The 17,925-nt window shown below is 40.6% G+C and overlaps 1 protein-coding gene across 1 annotated transcript; it reads right to left on the bottom strand.

The window, feature by feature from the left end:
* On the bottom strand, positions 1 to 17,832 carry LOC124277330. The gene is made up of 11 exons (XM_046712987.1): positions 17,480 to 17,832; positions 12,229 to 12,438; positions 11,297 to 11,449; positions 8,862 to 8,953; positions 7,587 to 7,778; positions 5,634 to 5,782; positions 4,949 to 5,044; positions 3,966 to 4,113; positions 3,524 to 3,630; positions 2,270 to 2,391; positions 1 to 1,132 (listed from the first exon to the last, which is right to left on the bottom strand). Exons 2-11 carry the CDS (start codon positions 12,436 to 12,438, stop codon positions 1,121 to 1,123), a joined length of 1,281 nt encoding a protein of 426 aa, XP_046568943.1. The 5' UTR covers positions 17,480 to 17,832; the 3' UTR covers positions 1 to 1,120.
* Between the last annotated feature and the right edge of the window lie 93 nt (positions 17,833 to 17,925).

Raw genomic sequence — 17,925 nt, 5'->3', positions numbered from 1 at the left:
TAATCAATGAAACACAAACTGGTCATGTTAAGATTACTTAAATACAGTAACATCACACATATGTAGTAAATGGCAGTTTTCAACTCAGGGTGCCTTGTACAAAGAGATCTTAGCCATAATAATCTCCCATACCTTAACATAGACTTACGAGTGTTGTAAGTGCTAAGGTTGCATTGTACAATAGCAGCTAGGGTTAATGTCATCACAGTCTACAGAGAACACACGATGAGCAGAATGAGGCTTTGTTTCACCAGCCTAAGGTTGTCCTTCATTAGAGCAGAGGTGTACCTGTTGTCTGAGATGTCACAGTTTACTGTGCAGAGTTGCTTCCCTATTGACATGGAGTGACAGACAAGAGGTATTTAATCCCTGGGCACATCATACCAAAAGACATTAAAAGAATGAGTGAGGATAGTTTTTCTCCGCTTTTACCACACAGCAGGGGAGGCCAGAAATGGGCTTCACACATTGTAATCTTGTGGAGACTTGAACCCGGGTCTTTAGCGTGACGAGCGACCGCTTTAACTACTAGGCTCTGACAGTGTCTTCGTGTTAATTGTATATAAACAATATCACACATAATTCTTGTGTGACAACAACCGCAGCTGGTCAGTCTGCAGACATCTATAACTTCAAAATAATTTATAATCCAAAGAGATATCAGTTGGTTGAGACCCTGCTACAATGATATTACATCACAATGCTTTAAGATTACTGTGACATCACAGATCCCCCCTGATTTACAATCAAGTGACATCACTAGCCTCTCTACCACTGGTTAGGTGTTCTCTTCCCACTCAAAACACTGGTTAATACAGTTTACAAACTGAGTAAAGTTGTAAAAACTATTCTGGATGATAAACCTCACCCTTGTATCTTTTGCCTCACACTTTTTTACTTTTATGAACCCGTGTTGATATATTTGATATCAAACGGCACTCGAGTGCTATTCTAAACTAGAGCGTAAAAACACTGGACATGTGTGTATGGTGCTGTTGTAGGATATCACAGAATCTGTAGACTTGTGGCACTGCTGTCTTCAATACTGTATGGCAACGCATTCGTACTTAAAGATCTGGAGTAATGGTTTGGCAAGGCTGTGAGAAATACTTGAGATGCTTTACTTCTTTTTCTGAAAAAAGACAGAGACAACCTTGAAGCAGCTTGATGTAAACAATTTCAATTTTGATGTTTAAACCGATTAAACTGCAGCAATTGTCACCAAATCTTAACTTCTGATTGTTATATAGTTTGTGCACATGCACTTTATATTACTTGAATACATGACACATTTTATGGATATCAACTTCTTTATTATTCTTTGTCACAGTGTTTCAGAGATACTTCTTGCTTCTTCACCATTCACCTGAATAAAGTGTCAAGTACTCATGTTCTTCCATATTCTACATGCATATATTGTACCATGCCCTTTCGGCGGTCCCTTTGATCTAATTGTTACACCACGGCTTGAAGTAACGTTTGACCGCGGCTATCTGATTGGCTCACTACAGGTTAGCAAGCCACGCTTACTGTTCCCACACATAAAACAGTCTCAATCGAATGTAAACCTTGTAGTAGTTACTTCATTCTAAAACGAGAGCTCGTGTCTACATCATAATTTTTCATGACCTGTGTAAAGTGTATAGTTTTAAAGTTCAGGAAACGTTGCACCTTCGTCTGTGTTCGAATCTGACAATTGAGTCAACCCATTTAACACAGACGATTGAGTTTCCATAACCTCAGCAGCTTGCAAGAAAAATGTGTCTTCGATTGTAAATTATTTGTGACCATGTAAGGTCTATACGTGACTTGACATCGCGGCTGTGTGACACAGAATGATTTCAACTTCAAACATCCCACGCAGATTTTGAAAACACGCAATGTGGGCATGGTACAAAGCAGTTACGTTATCCAATCACTCGAGGTTTGTCCAGATAGATGATGGGCGGGCCTGTGTTGATTGACAGCTAAATATTGTGTCTCGGGCTACGCCCTCGACATATTCAGCTGTCAATCAACACCAGCTCGCCCATCGTCTGTCTGGACAAACCTCTCGTTTTTAGATAGCGTAACTACGACAAAGACTTCTGTAATGGACAGACACTCATTAAATGGACAGAAAGACGAAATGTGGCTGGAAGCATGAACAATTATCCTGCATCTATTTAAGAAAAAAACCAAACAATACAAGAAACACAATCAGTTTCATATTGTAACCATTCTTGCAACTGATTTATAGAACAATTCCTGGAAACTTCCATCTTGTTACCTTTTTGCCCTTTTTCTTTCCCTTTTTCTTCTTCTTGAGTCCTGATCCGAGTTTGATGATTGTGTTGAACGTATCAGAATTCATCCTGTGTGTTGCTCTCATCTTAACACCACCAAGTTTCTCTGGAAACAAAACAACAACTCTTCATTTACAATCTACTATAAAATCATGAAGGAGTGTCACACAACCTTTGGTGAATCAGAATCTGATCAACACATGATGGCTCTTTGTCACACAATTAGTTCTCCATGAGGCATCCTCATGTCAAGTACACTGGTTACTTAAACCATAACCCGTGAATGTCCGGGTTAGAATTGATCTTCAGTAACCCATGCTTGTCGTAAGAGGCGACTAACGGGATCGGGTGGATAGGCTCGCTGGTTTGGTTGCACATGTCATCGGTTCCCAATTGCGCAGATCGATGCTCATGCTGTTCATCACTGGATTGTCTGGTCCAGTCTGGATTATTTACAGATCGCCGCCATATGACTGGAATATTGCTGAGTGTGGCGTAAAACTAAATTCACTCACTTAAACCATATGTAACAGTGTGTGTATTGCCACATTCACTAATATTTCAGTTTCATGAAAACTCAGAAAATCCAATGATCAATATAGTGAGCAACCATCCTTGATCGACCAAGTCACTGTGTCAGGCAACCTGAACCACTGAGCCACCTCTTCCTACCAACACAGGTTGCTGGGGAATAACACATTGAAATAATGACGACTGAGTGGGTCTGAAAGTTGTGTCGGATGTAATTCAGAAGTTTGTGTCTACAGTCCGTTTGAGTCAGAAACAGACCGATGAATTGCAAATTTTATCACCCCGCCGCGACAGATAACAACTTTTGCGTTTTCAATGATGATAGTTTCTTAAACAACTTTTTTGGTGGAGTCCGGACAATTTTCAAATATGGGAAAGCTGTTGGGTATTAGTAAATGATAAACATGTGTACTATTTATATTTATGTGGCAATTTTGTACAATGATAAAATTTGCAATTCATCGGTCCGTTTCTGACTCAAACGGACTGTAGTACTGATACATGAGAGACAGGACAATGGTCTGGATTACAAGGGGCAGTGGATCCTTGCAACAAGCTGCATTAGCTTAGACCAAAGTTACAACCAAATTCATATCTTTTTCACTGACGTAATTACAGTGCTCAGTGAAGCTAAACATCTCTCCAGGCTTGATACCAGCATGACATTGTTCATGTCTACAGTGAGTCCCCTGTACGTGACAGATCACCTTCTTTCCTGTACATCAGTCCCTCCATGATCTCACGACCTCCAAGGTCACCGATCAGGTTGTCCTCGAGGTCAAGCTCTTCCAGGCAGTCAGAGCACATCAACAATCTGGAACAGAGCAAAATGTAGAATCTAATTGTCTGATCAGCATTCTTGAAGTTGGTATTTCAATGACAAAAGAATACAACTTTAAGGATGACAATTTCAAGTCCACTGCATAGTTTCAGTGTAGATTCTTACACCATTGTCAAGGTAAGAGTGAAGTAACACCAAAGCTTTACTTTATGGGTTTTATTGGGTTTCTTTTTCTGTACCATGAAATTGAACAACCTGAACAAATACATTTCAAACAAACATTTCCACAAGCTGCCTTCTTGAGTTCCACAGGGTTATAGAACGTCACGGAAATCTCTATCAAAACTGAAACAGTATTTCTGACTCACTTTCTGAAGAGCCTCATGCAGATGATGGGTGCTACCTCCCTGCTGTCCCCCATGGAGTCGATGCCATTGTCGGCAACATGGAGCTTGTACACCCACGGCCCAACCGGGGAAGGGGGAGGGGGCTCCTTCGACTTCTTCTTTTTCTTGCCTGTTGGAGAAAGAAAACAAGAGTAAGCAGTGCTGCAGCCAGAATATTTTTGAGTGTTGCCAATTGGCACCTTAACTACTAAAATGTGGGCCAATGCAGTTGAGACTTTTGCCATTCATGGTAACCATGGTATAGAAGACCTGTGGATTATATTAAATGTTGCGCCAATGGGTGCTCTAGCATTGAAAAAAAGTGCCATTGCATATTTTTTAGAGTGAATGCCGCAATGGCGCTTGCCTGGCTGAAGCACTGAGTAAGTGAGTGGAAATGAGAGAGAATTAGTGAGGTCGGTGGGTGAATGAGTGAGTGAGTTGGTGGCAGTAAGTGGGTGAGTGATAATGGGTGAGTGAGTGGGAATGGGTGAGTGAGTGAGTGAGTTTCTGGCAGTAAGTGGGTGAGTGATTGAGTGAGTGGGAATGGGTGAGTGAGTGAGTTAGTGGAAATAGGTAAGTGAGAGTGAGATTCTGGCAGTAAGTGGGTGAGTGATTGAGTGAGTGGGAATGGGTGAGTGGGAATGGGTGAGTGAGTGAGTGAGTGGGAATGGGTAAGTGAGAGTGAGTTTCTGGCAGTAAGTGGGTGAGTGATTGAGTGAGTGGGAATGAATGAATATACTTTAGTATGTGAGTGAGGGAGTGCTTAAGAATGATTCCATGAATGAGTGATGAAGAATGGCTGCAGGTGAATGACCTGAGTTGTACGCCACTTTAAGCAATATTCCCAAAATATTCCAACCATTTCACTGTAGGGGGCACCTGCTAGGCAGTTTGGGACAACACAATTATCTTAAGAAATACAATACTCAAAATATAAAACTGAATATGATTACGAAACTAACCCTTTTTCTTCTTCTTCTTGCCCGTGGGAGACTTGGCGCCATCAGATTCAGCACCTGCACTCTGCTCACTGTGTGTGGCATAGCGGTTCTCCTTCTCTGTGGCAGACAATACACACAGTTACTACCTACCGGGAAGAGATGGAATCTGAGTATTATCTGAGATCATGTGATCAGTCACTGGGTATGCCAACCAAAGATGGCATGTGACTGGTTAAAAACCTGTTGCTGAGAGGTTACAGATAATTGCATTATCAAGTTGTGGCCTGCAGTAATTACACTCTTCTTGGGACTCTTCAAACTCTCCACTGTAATATTGTAGGATTTCCCAGAAGCAAAAATTCAGGTCCATATTTTCAGAATGAAAAGCCGCCATATAGCTGAATATTGCTGGGTGCGGCGTAAAACTTACCTCACTAAAACTCAGAATGAAAAAATGAAAAATTATGGAGTGTTCCAAGGGAGATAATCACTGTCTCACCCATCATTAAAAACCTGTTGCAAGAAGGTTGCAGAGATGAAAGTACAAATAATGAAGCTGTTTTGGATAAGAATGCTTTTCTTGGGAATGGTGTTGCACCTCATCAGCAAAACTGTTGGATTTCAGGGAGGCACAAATTGATAATTCTCACGATACAATTAATGCTCTGATTAAGGAGAGTTCTAAGGGAGATAACCACTGTCTCACCCATCTCTGCCTTCAGTGCTTCCTCCTGTTCCTTGATGCGAGCCGCCTCGGCCTTCTGGAAGGATTCCGCCTCCGCCTGGTCCACACACAGCTTGATGAGTTCTGTGACCCCCTCACACTCCAGATTATTGCCGTCTAGGTACATCTCCCTATAAGTGAATGAGAGAGTGCGTATGATTTTAGCAATATTCCATAAACACCACTGCAGGAGACACCGACACCCCTGCAAGTACAACTGGGGTAAAGCCCGACCTACCATCTAACAAAATAAATGTGAGCTATAGACAGCTATAGACACCTAGCTGCCTTGAAGACATCCAACTTGAAGTATGCTGACACACGCCACCAAGCCGGATCACACATCTAGCCCGTAATTTACTTGTCACATGAACATGGAACAACACACATTACCCCATTCTCTTCCCACAGAGGTTACTTGTCATATCTTCCTACGAACCTCTGTTCTAATACGGCCATATTTCCCGGTTCTCGTAAAATCCCCTAGCGGCAAAAAGTCGCAACACGAATTATCTCCCTTCTTTTTATCCAATCAGAACACGTGTTACGTCGACTTAGATCCGACTTGACTAATACAAACAAATGTGGGGCCACAAATGTCCCTCATCAGCAGGGAATTGTGTTGCTGTGACACACAAGACATTTAATGGCTAGTTTGCCTGTTGTCAACGGGGGCGATGGAGATGCCATTGATCCGCCATTACATGACTGAGTTCTGTCTAGAAGAAACGTTTGCGCATCACGCAGGGGAAGAGGTTCTAGTTTTTCCCGAAGCATACGGAAATTACCGAGGCTTGCGAATGATCACTTTTGAAACAACGTCGCAGATTGCACAACTAAATCTGATTGCAACCAATGACGAATCCTGAACACTCGCACCATGAAAGGGCCATATTAGAACAGAGGGTCGTAGGAAGATATGACAAGTAACCTCTGTGGGAAGAGAATGACATTACCCTAAAACTAACAACAAACAAAAGCAAATAAAATTTTGACAAACTGATTTTAAAGCTTAAACAAGAAGACAAAGTCATCAATATCCCCCGCAATGGCAAAATACTCTTCATGATTATGTCTACGAGTTATGATTATGTCAAATATTTAGGTGTGTATATAGAAAAGTGGAAGGAGAGTATTGAAAGGTTTTTAAAGTTCTGCTCCAGAAAGGAGCACTATCACAAATTTCAGTCTAAGTCAAACTTGTTGCCATGGAAATGCCAACAATATTTTATTCAGAATTCCAAAACTACCAAAAGGCACTAGTACACCACCAGACCAATCTATGTGTCAAGTTTGGTGAAGAAACATTGAACGGTTTTAGAGTTCTGCTCCGGAAAAGAGCACAACCACCAATTTCAGTCTAAGTCGAACTTGTTGCCATGGAAACGCCAAAAATATTTTATTCAGAATTCCAAAACTACCAAAAGGCACCAGTACACCACCAGATCTATGTATGTGCTAAGTTTGGTGAAGAAACATTGAGCGGGTTTTAGAGTTCTGCTCCAGAAAAGAGCACTACCACTAATTTCAGTTTTAGTCAAACTTGTTGCCACGGAAATGCCAAAAATATTTTATTCAGAATTCCAAAACTACCAAAAGGCACAAGTACACCACCAGATCCATGTATGTGCCAAGTTTGGTGAAGAAATATTGAACGGTTTTAGAGTTATGCTCCGGAAAAGATAAATGTGTACGGACGGACGGACGGACGCACGCACGCATGGACAGAGTCCATTTTAATACCCCCCCGCAACACGTGTTGCAGGGGATAATGAACGCCACTAGCACAACAAGTGAAGCAGAAACTCCAATGCCGACTGTATACTTGTGTTGTTGCTGGGTAGGGAAGACGTTTGCTCTTCACAATCTGAGTACACAGTCAGTCTGTTCAACCGAAGACTGGTTTAATAATGAAATATGATGTATTTTACCCACCTTACAGCTGTCGTGGAGAGGATATGTCCAAGATAGCGGCCACTCTCCTTCCCCAGGTCACAGTAGCACAGACTGAGAGACAACATCGTGACGTTCCCATCCAGACCTCGACACAAATACTGACAACCCTCGTCACCAAACTCGTTGTAGTCGAGATTCAGAATAGTCAATGTGTCACATGCCCGGAAGATTCTGAAAAGCAAGAAAGATGTAAGAGTTTCTGACGAGGGTTCTTATGATGGTTTCTGGAGCTCCTGTCCTGCCCAACAGTGAAGCACTGGTACCACATGTGTTGCCTCCTTTAGCAAGTAAAGTTGTGAATGGGTTCCATATGGAATAAGATTGTAATGTGACTTATCCTTGTAGTGCTTCACGGGTATATTCCCCAAGGAGCTAAAAATGAAAATAAACTGTACACTGATCATTTGAGGTGAGGCGAGGTGAAATTGGGTTTAACGTCGTGCTTGAGAATATTTCGCTCATATGACGACGTGCATGCGTGTGTATGTGTATGTGCAGCTGCTTGTACTAGCCCAGACTGAAGCTGGTTTTATAGTGCTAGCTCACTGAGATACCATGCCGCAGTGAAGCATGAATACCCCACTCAGACACAGTATACTGACTCCGAGCCGACCAGTCCTTGTTGTACCCATTAATGCCGAGCGCCAGGCAGGGACCAACAAGTACCACTGATCATTTGAATGGAGTATAAACAATAATGTGCAATTGCCTTTGATAAACCTGCAATGCTATACATGTATAAACAATATTGAACTGACTGAGTTTGGCTTTACGCCGCTTCTAGCAATATTCCAGCAACATCACGGCGGGGGACACCAGAAATGGGCTTCACATGTTGTACCCATGTGGGGATTCAAACCCGGGTCTTCGGCGTGACGAGCCAACGCTTTAACCACTAGGCTACCCCACTGCCCCCAATATTGAACAAACTTTATGAATATATTGAATAGCAATTCATTTATTTCGTGAGTGCGACATTTCGATACAGATTCTTGTACCCTTGTCACACTCAGAAAATAAAAAGTTGTTATCCATAAAGTTTGTTCAATATTGTACTTCCCAACTTCTAAAATGCCACTCAAAGAAGCTATATACCGTAAACAGATTATTATTACACTTACATTTTATACAATGTCCCATTATGTACAGTGACAGCATAGGGTATTCAAAGTTGTTGTTGTTGTTGTTGTTACTGCTTTTGATGGCTCAGTGGGGTTTGTGAGGTAGAGTAAGACAACATATTTAGGGGCTTACCTTGAAAATCTGTTGATGGAGTTGGCCTCCAGCAGACAGTCCCGCATCTCCAGCTGTCTCAGAAGGTATGCAGGTTTCTCCATCAGCAGGGACTGGAACATAAACACATCATCATCACAGCTTGCATAGATGCCCACATCACCACAGGGCCTAATCAGTACCACCACACCCATTCATACAACTACAGGGCCTAATCAGTACACCACACCCATTCATACAACCACAGGGCCTAATCAGTACACCACACCCATTCATACAACCACAGGGCCTAATCAATACACCACACTCATTCATGCAACCACAGGGCCTAATCAATACACCACACCCATTCATGCAACCACAGGGCCTAATCAATACACCACACCCATTCATACAACCACAGGGCCTAATCAGTACACCACACCCATCCATACAACCACAGGGCCTAATCATCCATACAACCACAGGGCCTAATCAATACACCACACCCATTCATGCAACCACAGGGCCTAATCAATACACCACACCCATCCATACAACCACAGGGCCTAATCAATACACCACACCCATTCATACAACCACAGGGCCTAATCAATACATCACACCCATTCATACAACCACAGGGCCTAATCAATACACCACACCCATTCATACAACCACAGGGCCTAATCAATACACCACACCCATTCATGCAACCACAGGGCCTAATCAATACACCACACCCATTCATGCAACCACAGGGCCTAATCAGTACCACCACACCCATTCATACAACCACAGGGCCTAATCAATACACCACACCCATTCATGCAACCACAGGGCCTAATCAATACGCCACACCCATTCATGCAACCACAGGGCCTTATCAATACACCACACCACAGGGCCTTATCAATACACCACACCCATTCATACAACCACAGGGCCTAATCAGTACACCACACCCATTCATACAACCACAGGGCCTAATCAGTACACCACACCCATCCATACAACCACAGAGAAGTCCAATGGCAGCACTCAATGACAACCTCTTAAGGTCCAGCAACCTATGCAGAAGCCAGTTTGGCAATGTTTCCTGGAAGTCTCTCAGTAGCACTCAATGACAACCTCTGAAAGTTAAAATGATATGCACATGCCATTGTGGCCATGTCTGGAATTATCACAGCAGCACTCAGTGGCAACCAGTGGCAGAATGTGCATAGATAAATGATGGCCATTTTATCTGGAAGGCTCCCAGTAACGCTCAATGACAACCTCTAAAAGTTAAACAAATATGAACATGCCAGTGTGGCCATGTTGTCTGGAAGCCTATCAGTAGCACTCAATGACAACCTCTAAATGGGCAGCATACTATACATATATCAGTGTGCCTACATTGTCAGGAAGTCTCTCAGTAGCATTCACTGACAACCTCTAAATGGGCAGCATACTATGCATATATCAGTGTGTCTACATTTTCAGGAAGTCTCTCAGTAGCATTCAATGACAATCTCTAAATGGGCAGCATACTAGCATATATAAGTGTGTCTACATTGTTAGCAAGTCTCTCAGTAGCATTCACTGACATCCTCTAAATGGGCAGCATACTATGCATATATAAGTGTGTCTACATTGTCAGGAAGTCTCTCAGTAGCATTCACTGACAACCTCTAAATGGGCAGCATACTATACACATATCAGTTTGTCTACATTGTTAGCAAGTCTCTCAGTAGCATTCAATGACATCCTCTAAATGGGCAGCATACTATACATATATCAGTGTGTCTACATTGTCAGGAAGTCTCTCAGTAGCATTCACTGACAACCTCTAAATGGGCAGCATACTATACATATATCAGTGTGTCTACATGTCAGGAAGTCTTTCAGTAGCATTCAATGACAACCTCTAAATGGGCAGCTTACTATGCATATATAAGTGTGTCTACATTGTCAGGAAGTCTCTCAGTAGCATTCACTGACAACCTCTAAATGGGCAGCATACTATACATATATCAGTGTGTCTACATTGTTAGGAAGTCTCTCAGTAGCATTCAATGACAACCTCTAAATGGGCAGCATACTATACATATATCAGTGTGTCTACATTGTCAGGAAGTCTCTCAGTAGCATTCACTGACAACCTCTAAATGGGCAGCATACTATACATATATCAGTGTGTCTACATGTCAGGAAGTCTTTCAGTAGCATTCAATGACAACCTCTAAATGGGCAGCTTACTATGCATATATAAGTGTGTCTACATTGTCAGGAAGTCTCTCAGTAGCATTCACTGACAACCTCTAAATGGGCAGCATACTATACATATATCAGTGTGTCTACATTTTCAGGAAGTCTCTCCGTAGCACTCAATGACAACCTTTAAAAGTGCATCAAACCATACATATATCAGTGTGTCCATATTGTCAGGAAGTCTCTCAGCAACAGTCAATAACAACCTCTAAATGTGCACATACCAGTGTGGCCACATTCTCATAAGACAAGGGGTAATCCCAGATATGGAGGTCTTTGATGAGGATGTAACGCTCCTGTCTGATCGTTGCCAGGAATGGTTCTAGCAGCACCGGCAGGTCCCCGTCTTGTTCCAGCGGCATCGACTCTAGGATGAACTGTTGACAACAACAACCACATCAGCTTACGGAACAACAGTAAAATCTGCATCAGTTGGTCATATTGAGGCACCTATTATAACTATACAATGAATTATACAATTTGTTGAGACAGACCAAGAAGAAGTAAACAACAACTACTTCAAACATCAATGAAAGTTAAACTAAACACTTTCTTATAATCAGCCAGAGACGTAACGTGTACGTGAGACAGCCTATCGTCTCGTGTACGCGAGACGGGTGCGCTCCGCGGTACTAACTGAAGCGCTTGACCCTAATTAATTCAATCACCGTGGAACCAACTCGATTGGGTGCAAACACGGCGCGGGGTGATTAAAGCGTCCCGTAAAATCACCAGCGTGGTGGTTACTTGACATTCGTGAATAAACAGGTTTCTCGGGAAGAAACACCACGCCCAGGGTCGATAATAGAAGCTTGAGTAAAATACATAGATGAACAACTTCTGTATATATTATATGCTATAATTATGTTTTTAAATATATTTCGGTGTAGATTCCAACATCCCTATCAACCTATACAAAGATGTTTCTAATTGTAGCAAAGAAATTCATAATCTAGTACAGATTCATTAATATATCTTATCCTTAATTACATCAGTAATGTACACAAAAAAATATGAGTCTGATATGAGTCCAGAATGATGCAACAAGTGGATTAATGCTCATAATATCAATCGCATGATTGTCTGTTCAGACTCAATTATTTACAGCCCACTAATACGCTAGAATATGGCATTGAATATGTGAAAAACAACTTACCCTGGTGAGCAGCTTTTCCCCCTCCATGGCCGCCTTGATTGCAGCCTTGATCCCGGGGCACATCTGCGAGTCTGTGAGGGCACAGTTCCGCTCGTAGCACTTGAGGAGCTTCTTCATCACCACATCATCCGTCTCGCTCAGACGACTACGCCCTTTCTTTCCCTTGCCTTTTCCTTTCCCCTTCCCCTTTCCCTTACCTTTCTTGGGCATCTGAAAAGTCACATCAGCCCACAATCCATTAATCACTACATTTTCCTCTAAATGTTCTAAAAGCTTGAGTCAAGAAGTATTATAATTTATATATTCCTATTTCGGAAAAAAACAAACTGTTTAAGGCATCAATGAAAAATGAATTTGTAAAATCAGACACCCTTCAACCTAAGACACAAGGATAGAGGCACTGTCCAACTAGCCTGGGTCAGAGCTTGTCTAACATGATTGGTATCCAAGAGGCTTGTGGAATTTCATTAATTTTCAAGGCTGTTCTTATTTATACATGCAGGGGTTAAAAAAAAATTTAAACGCCACTTGCCATAAGGGCAAGTGACTTTAAGAAAGTTACTTGCCCTGACTAATTTTCCACTTGCCCTGATTTTTATGACATAATTGTGATGATGTTATTAGGAAAGAATAAATCAAAAAGGGATTTGATGTTAATGTTCACTGGACTTTTTATTTCTGCTTTAAAGGTAATAGTTGTCAGTTTTTTTTATATAGAACAGTTTCTGACTTTCATATTGTAGAACAGTAATTTAAACCAATACAAAAATGATTACTAGAATTAGGAGATAAACCTACTGTGTGGGAAAATCTGAGGTATATAACGAAATTATATTAGCTCTAAATTTCATTTAAAACCGAACGCGTAGCGTGAGGTTTTAAATGAACAATTTAGAGCTATTATAATTTCGTTATTGTTCATCAAATTGTCATGGTAGAATGGAGATAAACCTACTGTGTGGGAAAATCAGAGGTATATAGCGAAATTATAATAGCTTAAATTTCATTTAAAACCAACGCAGCGTGGCGTGAGGTTTTAAAATGAACAATTTAGAGCTATTATAATTTCGCTATATACCTCTGATTTTCCAACACAGTAGGTTTATCTCCATTCTACCATGACAATTTGATGAACAATTTCAGGTGGAGCTCTTTTTTTTGGTTACGAGTCAATACGTGAAGCGGCCTCGCATTCCAATCTCAAGTGGCATCGCCAAACGGGTGATTGGTGGCAAAGCGTCAATGACTAACAAACTCCAGATTCAGTAATAACAAATCACGCTTTGTTTTTTCAATGCATCAATCACCAATCATTAACTGATAAGTTGGAAAACATATATCAAATAAGTATAAAAAGCTTGGTTCACATTTGAAAATTCCACAGTAGACCCTTACCCCACCAGAATAATGGCAGCAACCTCATGGCCTTGACCTTTTCTCGAAGTCATTGTTTACATTTACGTGCAAATTTGGAAAGATGACAGGAGAGCCTCTGACAGTTTGGCGCAAGGTAAACCTGATTGTATGACTGAGATAGTCGCTGATATCTAATTACTGGTACTGGTACAAAATTTAAGAGTGGAGGCTTTTGCTGTAACGAGGTGTCCGTGTTGTACCAAATTTAGATACTGTTGAATTTTTAAGCCCTGTCAACTTGACGATTTCACGCACCTCTACGCCTGCGTCGCGACAGCTGTGATGACTCTTACACACTCATGTGTGTACTTTGTGCTCAAATTCGATTCTCTACGGATATTATTTTCTACACTTTGGAAAGTGTTTTCTGACCTAGTGGCTTCAAAGTGTAGTGAATTCAAATTGAATCGGATTAGCTGGCATGTTCAGCGAGTCTGTTGACAAAGAGACAGATTTGTGGTGATATTTCCGAAAGGATGGATCAGGACATGAGGGTGTACCTCTGGCATAAACACGGTAAGGTAATTAATTATACTTTAATAGACTACTTTAGATCAAGTAGTGTAGTGGATAAGAGGGATCATGACTAAGCTAAATAACTTTTTCAACGATATTATACTTTTAGAAAAAAATATGTTGGGCTAAACAGAACGGTTTGCAGATACTGTAATTGTGTTTTACTACCGCTAAATTTGAAACAGTACAAATTTCAAAATTATCATTTTGTTTGAATTGATAACCCAACTGTTTATTTATGTCGACGGAAGGCATTAAAATTTCTTCGGCGTTCGATGTTAATGCATCCTCCGTTACCGGCGATATCCAGTGGCGATATCGTTGACGAAAGCTGATAATAAATTTAACACGGGAAATTATGTAGCAGTCTATTGCTGGATCTATTCTGACATAACATAGAATCAACGTAAACATATTTGTTTTTGCTGAATTTTTATTCGGAAAGCAGACGATGTTTTGATCTTGTTCGACTGAATATTTGTTTCCATGCTTTCGAAGTACTTTTGTATGTATAAACACCTATTGCTGTGATTTAAGCAAGTAGTGAGTCGAGCCCGTCATCGCTAAATCCATCTTTAAAGACATATGTGTAATTTCCGACAGTAAAATCGCCGTAATTTATCGATGCATCGGTAGGTTGTTTGGTGTCCGCCATGTTAGTGGGCAGACAAAAATAGTGCATTACCGGCATTACCGTAAACCATGTATGATTGCGCACGGAAAACAGAGACCTGTATAACGTGATTATATACCTCTGAATGACTTTAATTAACCAATCACAATCCAGTGTTTACTGATGTCATGGTAGAATTCGTCTTTAGGCCAGACCAATTTTATTTCTTATTTTACGGATTTGTTTCCTCAGGAAACCTAAAGGCAGGAGGGAAAGAAAAAGTTTTAAAAATCACCAGTCAAAGCAAAAAACCCACATGAGTTTCCATGTTAACTCTTTTGGCTTGTTTATATCAACTAAAAATAAGTTGAGTGAGTTTAGGTTTCACACTGATTTCAAGAGTATTTCACTAATATCACATTAACATTAGGACTTTATTTTTTGAGTGGGGAAAATTGATTTTTATTTTTTTCTTATTCTTGAAAAAATACGACCGGCTGATCCGTAAAACAAGAAATAAAATTGGTCTGGCCTTAGCAGGCTTTATGCATGACTTGACTTGTGGCACACTTGAAACACTGTTCTCGTATCGTGCCACATTTGCAGTTTGAAACTGTAAGCATTGCAGAAATAATCTGGTAGCCCACGGACAAGTAAGATACCATTATTTGAACACCTGAAATGAAAACTCGCTGGTTCAGGGCATCGGGCGATGGGATTTTTGAACCCCTGATACATGTTATCACTATTTGGTCAAGTACTGAACATTTCAGATTATTTTTTGTCCTGCTTAGATATAACAAAGTTTATGACTAAACCAGTTAAGTGGGTATCCTTGGGTCTATGAGGGTTTGCTGCAACATTTTATTATATGGACTCCTAAACATTTTTAGCTTGTAATATTAGGTTTAAATAAAACCCTTGACATTTATGCTTATTTTCAAACACTGTGCACATTGCAAAACAGTAAAAATCAGCAAGACCAGAAAATGTAGAATTGTTGGTTACTTGGCTAAACATGAGAATTTTTTTTTACTGAAACCATTTTTCCTGAAAGAAAGGGAATATTAGTCCACAACCAGAAGAAGAAGCTTCTTTTCGTGGCATTTTAGAAATTGGGAAGTCAAGCAGGAATCTACATACAGCGTTAAACAACAAGGCCAGCAAATCCAATCAAACTCAGCCATGCTTTACAATTATCTTCAGGTGATCTTTGAAAATTTCTTTGCAGTAACATCCAATCACTATCTTGTAATTACACCCAATCACACTAGGAACACACATTTTTTTCTGCTTGGCAATATGATATTCTATTTCACCTCAGCTAATTTGTCATGAGTACAGTGGGATTGTAAAAGGTCCGTTGGGGTGCTCTTAAGGGAGTCTGCAATCTGGAACCCATGTGACTAACCATATTTAAAGGGGCATTAATCCAGAGCGATTAATGTTTCTCGCCAACAGTCTAATTACGGGACCTAGCTACTATTTGGTCATTACTTGCTCCCTCGACCGTGACGGACACGGGGACTGGGCTACTGTCCACCTTGGCAGAATTTCTTCAACCTAAAAAGTGGGACATTTGAAAGGGTGGATGCCCATCAGATGCCATTATCTGAAAATATCCCCAGCAGTTCTTGTTTGAATGTAAAAAAGTATCCCAGCAATGTAGACTTTTCGGATTTTGTAATGCCTGGATGGTTGGCCCATAAGGTTTTTTTCAGGCAATTAAAATTGCATGCAATACAGCGATTACTACTACTCCCTTGCTTTAACCCGTGTTTGTTGGTATAAACCTACATGTTATTTGTCATCATTCACTTGATGGTCAGTTAATGAATGTATGACAGGTATAATCAGAGGTAACACCACACAGATTACCCGACAAAGGTTACCATTTGGCACAATGTCCTTCCTTCAAAGGATTACTAGTAACCGCCAATACGTTGATTGATTGCTCATTCTTGGCTAACTAAAGAATGGCAAACATCATGCAATTAATGTGTAAGGAATCAGACAACATACACTTGGTCGCACTTTTGGCATTAGTGTGAAATATGATTCACGTTGGCAATCTATAAAATGTCTAGATATTACAGCCATGTTATAAATTCACTATAAGTATAAGCAGACTGTCTGTTTCTATTAAGTTTCAAAATGCATATAAATATGACAATAAACTTATCAGGATTATAAGACAAAATATAAAGAAGCACATTGATATTTTTCGCCCTAACATTTTTTACCACTAGTAGATGATTAAACTTCAAAATGTTTTCATTTTTTATCATAATAATGAAGATGGAAATATTATCGAGTTAAAAGGATTTCATCTTTGTTGATCAATCTATACGTATACTATCAATTGCTCATACGGGTGGCACAGAAGAGGTCACGAACCAGTCAAGAGGAGCATATTTCGGTGTAGATGCTTGAATTGCTCGCTTGATAACGGTGTTAGCATTCTGCACCGAAACGTCACATACATAGAAGTTGTCTATCCATAAAAAATCGTTCCTGTTCATCATATCAGAGTCTAAATGCCACTGAAACAAGTATATACATAGTTTCTATGTCGTATCACATGTCTTTATCAATTTTCACGAAATTTCAGACAGTGTTCAGGTGCTTCCGTAAGTTTGTCAATTTAGCAGAATTTATGTCCACATATATTCATTCGGTCGCTGAAATTCATTAACAATTTCTAACCTTTATTTAATCTTGGAGAGTTCAAGAACTCTGCACAACACGTCGGGTCAAGAAAAGAACTTGTTCGGTGCTGACGGTATATCCATCACAGCTTTGTTGTCTTGTTGTCAAAGAAACTTTTGCCCTTCGTTTCAGGAGAGCGCGATTGGGGAGGAACGAGTAAGAGAAAGAGTTACCCACCCTTAGACGAGCTCCTCGCAGTGACAAACCGTTCGCAAAGCTCTCTTATCCCAGGGAGAATAGAAGACGTAGATTGCTGTAGATATCCCTGCTTATCCTAACCACCAGTCGAAACTTCCACCTGTGTCAGGCGGGTGCGGAATACTATTTTTTAATATCCAGATGATTGTGGTGTAAACAGACTTATGTTGTCCATATTTTGTTTCTAATTGAAAAATTATTTGATGATTACAACATAATGGCAAGGGAGGGGGAGGGGTGATGAT

This window comes from Haliotis rubra, unplaced genomic scaffold, assembly GCF_003918875.1.
Source record: "Haliotis rubra isolate DU_JTF1 unplaced genomic scaffold, ASM391887v1 Scf106, whole genome shotgun sequence".
Taxonomy (NCBI): Eukaryota; Metazoa; Mollusca; class Gastropoda; order Lepetellida; family Haliotidae; genus Haliotis; species Haliotis rubra.
The sequence above is the reverse complement of the archived record's forward strand: the minus strand, read 5'-3'. Positions and strand labels throughout refer to the sequence as shown.

What these genes read in the sequence shown, in the direction of transcription:
- LOC124277330 (XM_046712987.1), bottom strand. Translation starts at nt 12,438, where the DNA reads ATGCCCAAGAAAGGTAAGGGAAAGGGGAAGGGGAAAGGAAAAGGCAAG. An exon ending in ATGAGAATGTGGCCACACTG is followed by an intron (nt 8,954 to 11,296) that starts GTATGTGCACAT and finishes TTTATGTTCCAG; the next exon opens with TCCCTGCTGATGGAGAAACC. An exon ending in CAAGAAGAAGAAGAAAAAGG is followed by an intron (nt 4,114 to 4,948) that starts GTTAGTTTCGTA and finishes TTTCTCCAACAG; the next exon opens with GCAAGAAAAAGAAGAAGTCG.